This window comes from Rhea americana, unplaced genomic scaffold (genome assembly GCF_003343005.1).
Source record: "Rhea americana isolate MKP2758 unplaced genomic scaffold, rheAme1 scaffold_176, whole genome shotgun sequence".
Lineage (NCBI taxonomy): Eukaryota > Metazoa > Chordata > Aves > Rheiformes > Rheidae > Rhea > Rhea americana.
The window spans coordinates 1,703,701-1,718,948 of record NW_028185883.1 but is presented as its reverse complement, the minus strand read 5'-3'; the positions used below and the strand labels follow the sequence as shown (position 1 = coordinate 1,718,948).

The following is a 15,248-nucleotide window of genomic DNA, read 5'->3' as shown; positions in this document are numbered from 1 at the left end:
ACCTCATGAATTTTGTCCAGGATAAGTGCCAGTTGTATACCAAGGCAGGAGACTCCCAAGCAGTGATACAGGCTGGAGATGGACCAGATGGGGAACAGCTCTGCAGAAAAGGCCTGGGGGCTCACATGGGCCATGAGCAGGACAGAAGCTGGCTGTGCACCAGGGCAGCAGCAGTGGCCAGTGGCACCCTGGTCTGTATGAATGGCCAGGAAGCCCAGGGGAGGGATTATCCCCCTCTGTTCAGCACTTGTTAGACCACATCTTAGATGATGCGTCCAGTTTTGGGATCGCCAGTACAGGAAGATGTTGAGAAACTGCAATGAGATCAGGGAAAGCTACAGAGACAGTTGGGAGCACTCACCCTGTGTGGAGAAGCTGTGGGAGCTTGTGCAGTCTGGAGATGGGGCAGCTTCAGAGGGTGTTAGAGCATGGTGCTGCTAATGCCAAGATTGCAGGTTCAACCTGCAAGGTTGCAGGTATGGGCTAYGCTGAGGGTGGGACTAGATGATCTCCAGAGGTCCCTTCCAACCTTACCATTCTATGATGTGAGAGCAACCCCCAGTACCTATGGTGAAGTTGTGGAGAAGATGGAGCCAAGCTCTGCACAGAGGTGCGTGGCAGGAGAACAAAAGACAACTGGTGTAAACTGAAATGAGAGAGGTTCAGTATGGTTATAATTTGAGAAAGTTTCCCCTGTGATGACAGTCAGGTAGTGGGACAGGTTRCCCACAGAGGTGTCTGAATTTCTGTCCTTGGAGTTTTCAAGACCAGACTGCATAAAACTGTGAGCAACCTGGTCTGATATCATAGCTGAACCTGCTTGGAGCAGGAGCTTGGACTAGAGRTCTCTTGAGGTCCTTTCCAACCTAAGTTATTCCATGGTGTTAGATTATTGGAGTGTATTGGAGTGATGCTGTGCTGTTAATAAATAATGGAAATTTCCAGCACTTTGGAAAGTTGATTCAAATTAATCAATGATGTGATTACACATGAACAGGTTTATATTAATTTTGTGTAAATAGGATGAGTTAAAAAAAAAGTCCAGACTTCCATGGTGGAGGTAATGCTTYAATAAGAATTTATGTATCCTTATTCTTAGTATTTTCTCTGGAGRATTGTAGGCTAGAAAAATAGGAAGAGTACGTCTAGAGTATATCTCAGAGTATTTTGCTAATACATGTTGGAAATCACTGCATGAATTTTCAGAAGAGCAAGAAATTCGTATGTATTTGAAAGTTTACGCAAACTGCATATTAGGTAACAGTCAAAATAAATCTACCAGTTTTAAYAGCAGCTTTTTGTGATCCAATAGTACTATGATACTTTTTGTATTMCAGTAGAAATGCAACGTAACTCAATATGTAGAATAGTTTACTGACCRTATTATTTCAATTTACAATGCATCTGAGAAGACATGTAATTGCTCAATGGACTAATATTAGTCCTTTTAGTGTAATGGGATAACTTTTTAAATAAATCACTGTTATTGCTGAAAGTCAACATTTAGGATACAYGCAAAAGCTAATATTGGTTTTGATTTCATATACACGCTTCTCAACTTTTCAGTGGTGTAAGAAAAGCGTTATTGGTCAGATGTGCAGATTCTGTTTTGAATGKATTTTTGCTAAGTTAAAATCCTTCTAGGAAGGCTAGAAAAGCGTTGATGAATGTAAAATAGAGGAAGATGCTGCAGTGATCTGATTCATGTTGTTTTCATTTCCATAACTGGTTCATCCTGGATCAGTTATATACCTCCTGGTTGAAGACGTATATGCRCTTGTGTGCTTGAAAAATGTAAATCCCTGATGAAAGCCTCTTCTAAAGGCATGATGTRTAACCTTTCTGGATATACAGCTCAATCTCCTGGTAATATGCGATGCCAAGAAATTTACCATAGCCTGAAATATGCCCAATCCAAAGTGCAGTTTTGTGAGCTAAGGAACAAGAAGATGAAAGGGTTGAGGCTTGTCTTCTACTGTATATTGTTTGGCTTTTCCAACAGTCCTTTGTAGTCATGCYTTCCTTTACTTCATGAAGCACAGGGCAAGATAAAAATGCTCTAGAACTGGATTGTAGGAGAGGAGTGATCGCAGATGGAGTGCAATCAGAAATGGGAAGCTGTTCCTTTAACTCATAGCCTGGTAACTTAAGAGCTGTAGGTATCAGCTGCTTTCCAAGGCCTGTTGGAGTACTTTCGTTAATGTTAAATGTTTTGCAGATTTGGACCCGCACGGAGATGGTGAATGTACTCATTGAATAGCTATTGCTGACTGTCTGTGCTCCAATGTTGGCATACTTAATAGCTACTGTCTTTAAAACTTCTTTTTTTCCCCTTTTGCTGCTGTAATGTGCGATGCACAGTAGGTCTCTGTGCCTGGAATTCYAGTAGCTGTGTGATGTGAATGAGATGCGTTTCATGCTCTGGTATTTATTTTTAATAGATTACTGGATTGGTGAATGTAACTGGAATTCAGCTTATATTAAGAACTGTTCACAGCTATTTTTTTGGCACCCAAATGCTTGTTTTGACGGTTCCCTCCTGCAGCACAGAGCTAGACAGGGAAATGAATGAGTTCTTTGGCAAATTTTCAGATATATTAGTTTTTTATTAACCATTATTTTCCTTTCAGCCTGTGTTAACATGCCCAAGYGCAGTATGCTGCTGAACAGACAAGTCCAGTACACACCCGAGTCTGATTATTTTGTGTTAGTTTTGATCTGTGTWCTTTTTTGCCACAGAAACTTTATCTGGTCTCAAAATACTCAGTGAAGATACCCACTCACTTTAGGTGATGTACACATAACAAATGGGAGTTTGAGATGATTTTAAAAGAAACTAGAAATAYGTGCTTGCTTTCTCCTCGTATCTTTATAAATGGAACTGGAAATCTGAAACTTTGGGAAGAAGGAATTTGCTTTTGCAATTTGACTGTTCTCTGAAGGGAACCCATTTTCCTTTGACGTTTGCACTTAAACATTTGTGCAGAATTGTTTAATTGACAATGATTTAAAATTATTTAAGAGTTTATTTAATGGCAAAGATCTTAAAGCAGAAAGCTATAAGCAATATCTAAAATTTAAATCATTTCRTGTTAGAAAGAGCTGCTCTAATCTTTTTTCAGCTTGAAAAAGACAATCAGTTTCAAAGATACTTCTCTGCAGTAAGAAATGCTCATGATGTTTGGCCTGAACAGGTTAGAAAAACATAGGTGCATTTGGAAAAGCTCTCGTTTATTTGGTTTCAAGGTACGTACCCAATTGTAGKGGTGACTGTGGTAGGTCTGCTCCCAGCTGTCAGCTGAAGTCAGGAAACCTGGGTTATTGTGGTCAAAGGTAAGAAGTAAAAGGAACTTTTCTGGGAGTGACTGCTGCCTACTCGAGCAGTGCTCTCTGCTGTTCACCTCTGTAGGTAGGTTTTTTTTTTTTTAAAAAAAAAGGCAAACAGGAAATTATCCTCCACCCCCGGTGATGCAACTGTAGCCATGCAGAGAAAACGTCCTTTTGGGTGCTTCAGGACCCTGTCCTGGTGTGGCAGGTGAGACTGTGTCTCAGCAGCGGGCACAGTTTGGTGGCATGTGCAAACACTCCCCGCATTCCCAAGTGGACRTTTTAGGGTGCTTATTTTTTGTCTTCTGTTAGATACAGTTAGTTGTTTTTGTACAAGAAGAAAGTACCATAAACTTCTTCATCAATGTGTACAAAATATTCCAAAGAATGATTGCATTTGTTGTAAACAAAGAGTTTTATACAGTTGGAAAGAGTGGATTTACAAAAAWTGAGATGCCTATTTAGAAATAAAGGCGTTGGAAATCTTTGTGTGCCATTAATAAGAACACACTGTAACTTCCATTTCTGTTGCTAGATACTTTGTTTTCCATGCGTTGTCTTCGTATCCATTATGTGGGAACATGAAATTGTTAGCTACAGGATATTGAATAATATTATTTAAACTGAAGATTTTCTCAGTTTCTCCTGTGTGCTTTTTAAAATTCATATCATGTGGAGTAAACAGAATAWGAACGACTGCATTTTTATTGGCTTTGTTAATGTGTTTGTGCTTCCACTCTTCATGTTAGTGTTCAGTTAGCAAATATTTATCTTCCATTGTAGAATACTTTGGAACTGAAAGGGTAGTGCTCAAGAGTTTAAATTATAAGTACTTTTATAATCATAGTAAAGTAGAATAGTTAAATGGGTGTACACAGGAAGTAGGAGCTCTGACTTGTTTAGACTTGAGCTGAGTGGTGCAATGTTTAAATGAACATAGTGTAAGTCAGGTTTAGCATTACTTCTGTCCTTGTATTCAATTAAGTGAACTTGCTAGTTCTTCTGCATGAACTGGTGACGAAGACATTTATATTGCTTTTCCAAAAGAACTGTGCACTGCTAATTTACGTGTTGGTAGAGCAGTGTTGCTAATGAGTTTTCTAACACAGTGTCTTGATAACKCTAAATGCACTGCAGGTTTGCAGTGTGGTACCCTTTTAAACAGTCRTAAACAAGTGAGAGAATATAAATATGGCTTTGTTTCCTGGCTTTGTTTTGATGACAGAACATGACAGTCCAATTGCAATATACAAATTCAAACTTTAAAACAATGGCAAAACACTGGAATCAGTAACTGCTTGAAGTAATGTTTCTGACTGCTTCAGAGTGTCTTATTACTGTTATTTAGGAAATTATGAATTTATATTTATATAAATATGATAWATAATTTTGAATTTATATTTACTGATTGTGATGGAGAAATATGAATTGACTGAATTGTGRATACAGATCTGCTTGTAAAGTCAATGTAGTAGTACCTGAATTCAAATCAGTGTCAAGTCTGGTCCAGTGTTTTTTGCATTTAGCAGATAGTGCATGTAAACACACTTTTGTAGCWCACAGMGCGTATGTTCATTGTGGCAGAAAATGGAATAGGAATTTAAATTTGAACATTTTTGCAGTTTACATGTTTCCCTTCTATTTGATTGGTTATTACATGGARTTAATTGTTAAAATTTGGACTTGTCCATTCTTGTGGATTCTGTTAACTCAGTCAAATTACTAGTTTCAATTTTTGGGGGGAGCCCGGTATAACTMATCGCTACAAAATTTCTAGGCCGCCCCCAGCTAGCCTTCCCCCACTCTGCCCTGCCAAATCCTTGATTTATGGGAAAATTTAATAGAGCAAAAGGGCCTCAAGAAAAGCACTGCCCTGTKCAGTTTGGAGAAGGCTGTAATGAAAAGTTGCTTTGTCCTTTCGTATTTACTTACCAAATCGTGCCTGTGTAGGTTCTTGCCAGGCTCGTTCGCTACGTTTCTTGTCTGGTCTTGCGAACGGGTTGTTTTGTGTCAGGGCCTCGTCAGACAGGAAAAGCAACTGCTGCGGCGCGGCACAGCACGTGGGTAACGTAGGGAAGAGAGAAGGCTGTCTAAAACATCTTGCGCAACATCGAGAAACTTTTAAAGGCACTAATTAGCAAAAGTATRCAGCTTGTATCTAAGCTATTTTTAATTCAGATTGAACATACTGAATACTGTAATAGTAGTTTGGAAGGTGGCATTTCGTATTGATTTTGTAATTGTGCGTGTTTTCTTACATTTGCCTTGGAGATGGGGAAGAGTTGGGGTAGGAGGAGGAGTGTGAGGATACAGGAAACCTGGAATACTCTAATTTCAGTCTGGATGCTGTTTCTTTTTATGGATGTAATCAGGTCACTGAGCCACTGTTGCCCCTGATCTGTCTAATCTCCAGTTTTGAGTAACAAGTTTAAGGGATGCAACCAGAAATGGTTAAGAGCTTGAACTTGAACTCAGACTCTCTTTTAAAGCCCAATTGAGTTTTTTTCATTTCTGTTAGGGCGGGGAAGCCTGGCTTATAGTTTGATTCTGGCTTGGTTTTGAGGTTGGGTAATTAGCGGTGGAAACATGAGTCAAGTCCAAGTGTAAAGTGCTTCCTACCTTGTTGATTCTGTCATGCCTTAAGAGCCCAGGTCTGTGTGATTGGGTTTCAGTGTCTCTTCAAGATACCAGAGGCAAAGGATTTCTCGCAGTAGGCTGGAGGATGAGGAAGAATATCTTTCCTATGAGGCTGAAAGTAGATTTTTCCAAAGGTGTATCTGCAATCGACTTTGCTTTAGAACTTTTTTGTTAAGGAACTTTAAGGGATTTCTATGTAAACCTGTTGCTTTTTTCCAACTCTATCTAAAAATGTTAGCAAAGTGTTAACATTTAACAAAAAGTTTATCCTAGTGTATGTGTTAAATACCWTTTTATAGTAGTATTTCTGTAATATATAACTGTATGCATACTTTTACAATGTGTAAGTGACAAAGTGAATAGAATAAAATTATTTTTAGTTCTTTCTGAATTTTTACTTTACAAAAATAGATGCTGAGATATGACAGAAAGTATTTCCTATAATATACTACAATAGTAACTGCAATTTGAGGGAAGATATGTGTCAGGAAAACCAATTAATTATATAACAAATCTTTGCTTAGATGGAAGGTATTGATGTGTAATAGTTACAGAAATTAAAAAAAGTCATTTGATTTCTGAAATGAATAGCTTRATGACTGTAAAATATAATACTGAAATCTGATCACTTGATGATGATAATTTGCAGCAATATTTAAATTGGATATACTTACATAAAAAATCAAGCAAGTTTCGTGGTTGTCAAGTTTCTCCAAAATCATTGACATATATGTATATATGTGCATATATTATCTGCAAAGTTGGTTTTCCATCTTGGGAAATAAATACATACAGGATATTAAAAAAACAAAAGAATATCATGTGATATTCTTTCATGCAACATGTCCTCTTAATAATTAAAGATACATGCAAATTTAGAAGAATTCTGGCTGTCCCATTTCCTATCCTGTTCCACTTTTTTTATTTTTTTTAACCCTCAGGCTTACACTTTCATAACTGTCAACAACACTTGAAAAATGTGGTAGAGTGCACATAACTCATACATAAAAGTTATTGAATAAAGYTGTATGGATGAAAATACGTTACATCTCTAGTAATGGGTAATCCCAGGAATTTAGAAATAYGTTCATAAAGGTTTTGTATCCTTTTCTAATCCAGGGCAGGTAGACCAAGAATGATAGAATATAGAAAGATAGAATGACTACCAAGGTGTCTCCTTTTTTCTGTTTTTTATTTGACTTCTGAAAGGACTTTGATGTTTAGAGCACCACTAATTAATTATTAATTTTAGGAATCCAGGCAATTTGCAAGATGTTGTAAATTTGAAGGTCTTCAAATTAGTCACTTTCTGTGGTCATGTCTGTTCTGTGCAAAGAAACGAAGCTATATTACTATCAAACACTCTTAGCAGCAGCCCAGAGTGTTGGCATAGTTATGGGGGAACGTGTGTTAGCACACAGCCCTTGCGAGCACAGCACACTGAGTGCTAAACAGCCCTTGGGTCCTGTAGTAATATATGGCAGACACTTTATGGATGCAATGTTGTTCTATTAGTTAATGTTTTCCTTCTGTGTCAGAGGTAATAGTGAAGGCTGTAAAGCTAGCTCCCCGGTTATGTGTAAACTGATATATGTGTGTGTGTGTATACATGTATGTATATATATGTGTGTGTATATGTATGTATATTTGTGTATGTATGTATCTTTTTAAATTCAACGTATGGAAAGTGTTCTTCATGTAAGAGTCAAATATCACATCTACTAGCTTATCAACTCTATCGAAGCACTGGTAGAAATTCCTTTGATATCATTTAAATATTCATTTATAACAGTAACATAAACTGTTTGGCTCATCTGTAAAGTCTTTAGCTGTTGACCATTGTGTCTGGGCTATATCGTTTTGAGGAGGATGCACTTGCCTCTGTGCATAGATATGTGTATACTGTGTAAATTCGATAAAACTGGGAATTTCTTTACCTGTCAGAGTTGGGATTGTGAATCATCTAGGTTTGATAAAAGTCAGAAATATAAATACCTAAAGTAAGCAGGCTTAAAAAACAAACAAACAAACAACAACAAAAGAAGTGTGGCTTTACATCATCAGTGTCACATTCACTTACAGGAGTRTGACTTAAGTGGATGTTTTAATATTGAGTATTTGTAGGACTGAGATGTTAACTATGGGGGGATTAATCTTCTTCCATTTGTATGTGATAGCCAATGTATTTTTTCCTCCTTTTATACAGGACCCAAACTACTGGATACAAGTTCATCGCTTGGAGCATGGGGATGGTGGGATCTTAGACCTTGATGACATTCTCTGTGATGTAGCTGATGACAAAGACCGCGTAAGTACGGAGAGCTGTGAAGGAAGCTCAGTGCGCGCTGCGTACGGTCATATTAACATGTGAGGTTTTCAGCACGTGTCCAAAAGTCAAGCAGTACAAAGGTTTTAATTTTTTTYCTACAGTTTGCTTGACAAAAGTGGAAAGTCAAGAAATTGATACCTTTTTCTAAAAAGTGTATCTTTTTAATAGGATATCTTTTAATAAAATCATGGTTTCCCCCTCCTTTTCAGCTCTGTATAAGTTAAAGCAAGAAAACAAGACTGAAAGAATAAAAATCTCACATGGGAGAACAAAAATTTAAAAAATTGAATCTGTAAGTTAAGATTGTAGCTTGGTATTATCAGCTGAATGTGTGGAAAATACGTGCTATTTTAAAAAAGTGGAATGTTGATTCATTTTTTTCAAAAATCTTTTGGGGAGGAGTTGCTGGATACACAGAACGTAAAAAATAGTTGTCCACCTCTCTTTGTTGACCTCATCTGTTTGTTTTTTTTAAGTGGAGATATAGATCATGGCCAGCTAAGATGTTTTTAGTTAATGGCTGCTTGTTTGAGACCTTAGATATTTGTGTCTTTGAATTACATGTTCAAATGAGGTAGTTAGAAACACTGCTAGCAAACTGTAGAAGCAGTATATAAATGTGCCGAATGATGACCTTCTCTGTGAAGCTGCATGCGTTAGCTGAGGCTCTTGACGTGCCTGCGCCTGACTCTGCCTTCGGTCTGGAGCTGTGTGTGTAGGACCCTGCTCCCTTCACCAACAGCATCCGTAACTGCCTCTGCTGGAAGCAACAGGCAGTCTGAAGACAGCTTGAAAATGGGCCAAACGATGACTCTTCGGTTAATTTTTCATACATAAATTCTTTGCTTGCAGTTATTTCTTGTGACAGAATTGAATTGGCAAGGTTATTTCAACCACGGCTTTAAAAAGAAAAATTACGTAAGGAATCTAGAGACACGGAGACTCCTCACTGTCTGAAATGCTGGGATTACTGGAGCTGTATAGAGTAACAGCATTGAATTTTCAGGAATTTCTTCCATAAAAATAGTACCCAGCTAAGGTTTCATGAAAGATGGATACTCTGAAGCACTTTGTCTTTTAAAAGTTAATTAAAACCTCTAGTTAGTTATCTCATTTTCAAGTGCTCAGTTGTATGATCAGTTAAGCTTTTGTGGGCAGGCCTCRAGGAGGCTGGTGGAAGCCGTCACTGTACATACTTTCTTTTAAACTCTTTTGACTCGTGCACCACTTAGTTCCTTGCGTGTTTCTCCCTTCAGAGGGAGAAGTTTAACTTCTGGTGACTTTAAGACCTTATTCTTCAGCTGTTACCTTAGCTTAGCTGGCTTCAAGTGCAGTAATTCCCCAGAGTGAAACTCTGTGGGTGTTTTTAATGTGCATGACTAATAGATGAAAAACTCTCGAGTGCAACTGAAATAAGCAAAGTCATTATTGCAATACTGTTTTTCTGTGTAGATGGACAAGATACATATTAACAACTACTAGTGGTATTTATTTCAGTGTTTGCCAACCTTGTTTCCTCTGATTTTGTGAATTTGGCATGCCTCTACTGATAGCATTTATCAGTCTAATTTCATTCCTTTAAAGGACCTTGTAGTGTTGATTAGGAAGGTGCAACATAAACATGCACTGTGCTATAGTGGTTTATATCCTTGAATTAGTCATTCTCACTTGACCTTCACATTTGATTCTCTTTGAGTATTTCAGTCATTAGTCACTGTTTTTCAGTTGTCTGTCTTATATTTTATAGCTGACCTTCCTGGTTGCCTGACTGTTGGCTTTGAATTTTATACTTCCTCCATTGCAAGTAGAGTTCTGTGTTAGCAAAAGCTGGTGTAGATCTCATTTCTGCAAGGTGCTGAATATAACTCCAGTTAGTAACATTTCAGAGACACACTTAAGAACATCTTGTTAAGAAGCATTTGAACAGTCAGTGTCTCAACATTTAATTAATATATCATTGTAGAATTAGTTATACTCAATATTAAACATGTTTGTATCTTTTTCTGAGTTGAGATAAAAATACTTAACATCTTGCAAGACTAAAGTCAATATCTTTGTGTTCATTTTCACAAGATCTTTAAATGCTTGAAGACAAGTTAGTTGTGGTACTTACTACCTATTGTCTGCACTTTTGAAAATAACTTTACGAATCTTTAGATGTAAGAATCATCCCCAAAGTGATTAACATAATTTTGTCTCTTTTTTATGTTGCTTCTGCACCATAATTGTTTATGCAATGTCATGTAAGCACAGTGCAGAATGTGAAGCAGCTAAGGATCATGTCTCCCTCACAGTAAATTTGCATTTTTGTATAGTGATCTGTATTAATAAAATACATAGTGTGAAGAATATATTTATTCCTTTTCCACTGTCTCCATGGAGAATATATTTTGTCCTGCAACAAATATAAAGATCCTTAGAGACAGCAGCTGTCCTGAGTGGAACAGGAGAGGCATTGCTGTGATGGTCTTCTTCCCATTAAGATGCAACATAATAGGATGACTTAATTTAGCTTCTTCTGTCACTATATTTTGGTTTTCTTTTGTCCCYCAGTAAAACAGAATACGTGACCAGAATGGCTAGCTAGTTGTGCTAAGGAATAACTTGCTGTGTTCTACGTAGTTCATCTTAAAAAGGAGAAAACCACAAGACAGTCTATACAAGAAAATTGATTTTGTGAAACACCAGCGTAGGGCTACAAAGATGATCAGAGGGCTGGAGCACCTGCCCTACGAGGAACGGCTGCGAGAGCTGGGCCTCTTCAGCCTGGGGAAGAGAAGGCTGAGGGGGGATTTTATCAATGTGTACAAGTACCTGGAGGGAGGGTGTCAAAGGGACGGGGACAAACTCTTTTCAGTTGTCCCGTGTGACAAGACAAGAGGCAATGGGCAGAAATTGAAGCCCAGGAAGTTCCGCCTGACCGTGAGGGGGAATTTTTTCCCTGTGAGAGTGACGGAGCCCTGGAACAGGTTGCCCAGAGAGGTTGTGGAGTCTCCTTCTCTGGAGATATTCAAAGCCTGCAACATTCACATTACACAATATCTCTACACATGAAGTTGACGATGAAAGCTTATTTTTCTTCTAATACACATAGATGCATTAATAAATACTACTTTGGATAACTTTTTTTTTTTTAATCAAAATCTTTATGTTTGATTGAAGTGCAAATTTTTCCAGGTTTCATTACAGAAAGACAGTTTTCAATGGAGATACAGCCATATATTTTATATTTATCTCTTTCTCTCTGTATACCTGAATACAAATGAGTAGCCTTTGGTGGAGGGGTTTGGTTTTGAAAAATATTTGGCTTCAAGAAACAAGAATCTATTCTGCAACTAGTAGCATCCATTACCACTAAGCCTTAAAGATAAGCATGTTTGGTACTGTAGGAAGAAGTTCCTTGAAATCCTTGGGCAGATGAATATCCAGTATCTACGTACCAGAACAAAAAGGGAAATACCTCCCTGCAACTTGCTTTCAGTCAACTGAGTAATCTATTTCCATTATTTTATAAATATGTTGTTCTTGTATGTCCATTTTGTCACCCTATTTATAAAAAAAAAAATGATTACAAACAATTCTGTTTTGACTTCTGTTGTTTGTAAAAGTAGCTTTTAATTTGAAGGTTCTCTAAAAAACATATGTCAACTTGACAAGTTTCCAMCTGGATGGCAACATACTTGATGACCTCGGTTCAGTTCTTAATAGGCAGACATTCTCAACAGCAAAAATAAAACCAAAATAAAACCAAAATAATAATTCCCAAATCCATCCTTCRCTGTATTTTTCCTGTGAGACTGGAGCACACAGATGCTTCAATAACCTTCATACTTTGGGTGCAATATGAAGGTRCTTATTCAGGAATCTTGTAGGCCTTTATTTATCCCATGGGAAAAAAAACCTCAGGAAATCAGTGTGTAATCTCCCATTTTTAAAATGTGTAATATGAATATACATTTACACTCAATTGAATTCTCACTGAAATTGTCACTTGTACTGAGAACAATTTTAGAAAAATATTTCATGTGGACAGTATGTATATAWTTTCCTGCACAGTATCTCTCAGGCTGTTGCTCAGTGAAAAGCTTTAGAGACTAAAATATCTCTGCTAGGTGTAGCAACACCATTTCCTAAAAATTAGAAGTTTTTCTTTCCAAAAAAATAATGAGAGTCTACCATTAGGAGCTCTGGTTTTAGTAAGCAGTATGGCAAATAGTGCTAGTTTGAAACATGCTATGGCAGGAAATCAATGGCAATTATTTAAAAGTTAATTTGCCCAAATGCATTAGATTTTTGGTAGCTTGGAATTAATAACCTATAATTATAAAAACGTAGGCATCTTATGATTTCATTCATCACTGTCCTTGTAAATGCAATGCACTATTTCTCAAAAATAACCACTARTTAATTTACTGCATTTTAGTGTATACTTATAAGTCAGAGTTACAGTCTGAGTACGGTTCTCTAAACTAAGGATTGGACTTGGCCTACCATTTTAAAATATTCTGTCTGTTCTTCAATCTGCATAACTTGTATCTATGCTCACTAAGTTCAGAGATGGGAAATGGAGCAATATTGTTTGATATTGTGCAGAAGTAAAGTTTCATACGTATGGGTGTGTTTGTGCCTGTTGGTAGTATCYGAGGCTAGGTTATTGGCGTGTCAAGGTGATGGTGGTGGTTACTGCAGCATAAAACTTACTGCAGGATGCTCAAAAGGTTGCTGTTCTGTCTGAAATGTTGCTGGTGAAAATGAGACAGACATTAATTTGGTAGACCTGTTTTGAAATGGAGTTCATAAACATGCATAATCTAGAGTTATGTTAAGTAATCGAATTGCTCCTGAAATTCCATGAGATCAATTGCATGTTGTTTGTATCCCCCTTTAGAGACCTACAAAGACCCTATTATTATTATTATAAATTTAACCTCTGCTCATTTCCAGCATGACAGAAGAAAATCTTTTAGCAATTTTCTTCATACAGTATGAAGGTATACTAGGAACTTTTCCCAGCATAGTGGAAAGGAAACTAACTTYTGATTTTTGTGTTAAACATATGGTCAATTCTAAATAATACTGTTGTTTTGTTTACTTCCTCTTGGAAARCACAGCTGAGTTAGAGAGGCATGTGATACACAAAATGTGGGTTTGGAAAGGATGACTGTATTTGTTTGTAACAAAAGTTAGCTTGAAACCAACACAAAAATAACTGGTTTGAGCAAATGTGTTGTAATCTTACAGTTAAAGGCTAGTTTAGGACTGGAGAGCTGTGATTACAGTTTCTAGCTGTTACTGATTTTGTGCTGCCACYCTTATTTTTAGGGAGAGTTATGCAACACCCCAATCTTGTAATAAGTCTCAGCAGACCACTGACAACATGGTGCATATAGAAAGAATGAAATTCTGTTACCCTGTGTCTGTTTATTATATAAAATGTTAAAGAGGTTTAGAACATTGTGAAAGTTTTACAGATGAATTTGCATTACCTTTAGGTTTTCATCAGCACATGATCAGAATACTCAAAGTAATGTTCTAAATTTGGGTCTCTTTCTGCATCATTTAAGTGACCTTACTGTTGAGTTTACATTTGTATTTTCTTTGACTTGGAGACTTAAGAGTTAATCTCTAAAACCACAAGCAGAGAAGGCAACAATTTTGACTGTATTTCTAAAATTTGTTTCTGCCATTAACAGATCAAAACTATGGAGAGAATAAAGGAGCATCTAGAGCTAATGCAGTAAATCTAATAACAGAACTTGAAAATGTCAAAATGTTACTCAAAAATGTGATATTTAGTATTTATAATATCATGTTTGGTATGCCCTTCTTGTTCTTTTTCCTTCAACATTTTTCTGTAGAATTAATTTTCAACTTTTACCATGATCATGTCTGATATGGCATGCACTTTCTCTAATTTTGTTCTGTGATTATCTTCCCTATGTCCCAGGAAAACAGGATGACCTTGAAGCAATTTGTTGTTACTCATAAGTGACTTGGCAAAGCACTTTTTGAGCATAAGGTGTTCTTTCCTTTTAACAGCTTAAAATAACTACTTGTATGACCGAGCTTGGGAAAGTATAGATACTGGGAAAGAAACCTTTCATATAACAATTTCATGGTTCTTTTGTGTAACAATATTTAAAAATATTAAATAAGAGCTTAATAATGTGCTTTTGCTGTCATCTAATATTCTGTAGAGCTTCTCTATTTTAATTAAATTTTAAGAGAATTTATACTTTGATATTGAATGAAATTCTRACAACTTGGTAAAATTAAGATGCTTTTGTTTTACCAGCTTTTCTTATTTTAACGCTATTAACTGATATTGTTGGGATGGGCAGATGATACTTAGGTCCAACTTGCTGCTAGATTTAAAACAAGTAGAAAATCAAAGTCTTTAGATAATCTTTATTCCCAGATGATATTTAATGAAGACATATTTTGAAAAAAACATACTTTTTTCAGTATGAGGAAATGCTGAGAATCACATACTAATGCTGAAACATTGTGTGTTTTTCTCTAACATTGAGAGATGTTAGATAGAATCATAGAATTGGTAAGGTTGGAAGGAACCTCTGGAGATCATCTACTCCAGCCCTCAAATGAGTAGCCCATACGGGGATCGAACCCATGACCGTGGCATTATTAGCACCACGCTCTAACCAACTGAACTAAAACTAACCCTCCTTAAAGCTAACTAACATTTTTTTTCTCATCTACAGATCTTATTTTTAGGTGCCTTTCAGTGYTGTACTCCAAATTAGTAGTATTGTCACAGTTTACTTTTTCTAGCTCTGAAAAGGCAACATTTATATTGATAATTCGTTATTTGCTTTTCGGATAAAGGGCTGTATCCARATTCCTTTCCTGAATTACTGAAGTGGATGTTAGAATCATAGAATCAGTAAGTTTGGAAGGGACCTCTGGAGATCAGCTAGTCCAACCTCCCTGCTCA

The 15,248-nt window shown here is 36.8% G+C and overlaps 1 protein-coding gene across 1 annotated transcript in view; it reads left to right on the top strand.

Moving 5' to 3' along the window:
* The first annotated feature begins 428 nt into the window (after nucleotides 1-428).
* Nucleotides 429-15,248, top strand: part of PARD3 (par-3 family cell polarity regulator) — a 424,369-nt gene continuing 409,549 nt past the window's right edge. The window contains exons 1-2 of the mRNA XM_085301416.1: nucleotides 429-476; nucleotides 8,171-8,272. Of these exons, the coding sequence (XP_085157542.1) occupies nucleotides 429-476; nucleotides 8,171-8,272 (150 nt within the window). The remainder of the gene's footprint in view (nucleotides 477-8,170; nucleotides 8,273-15,248) is intronic.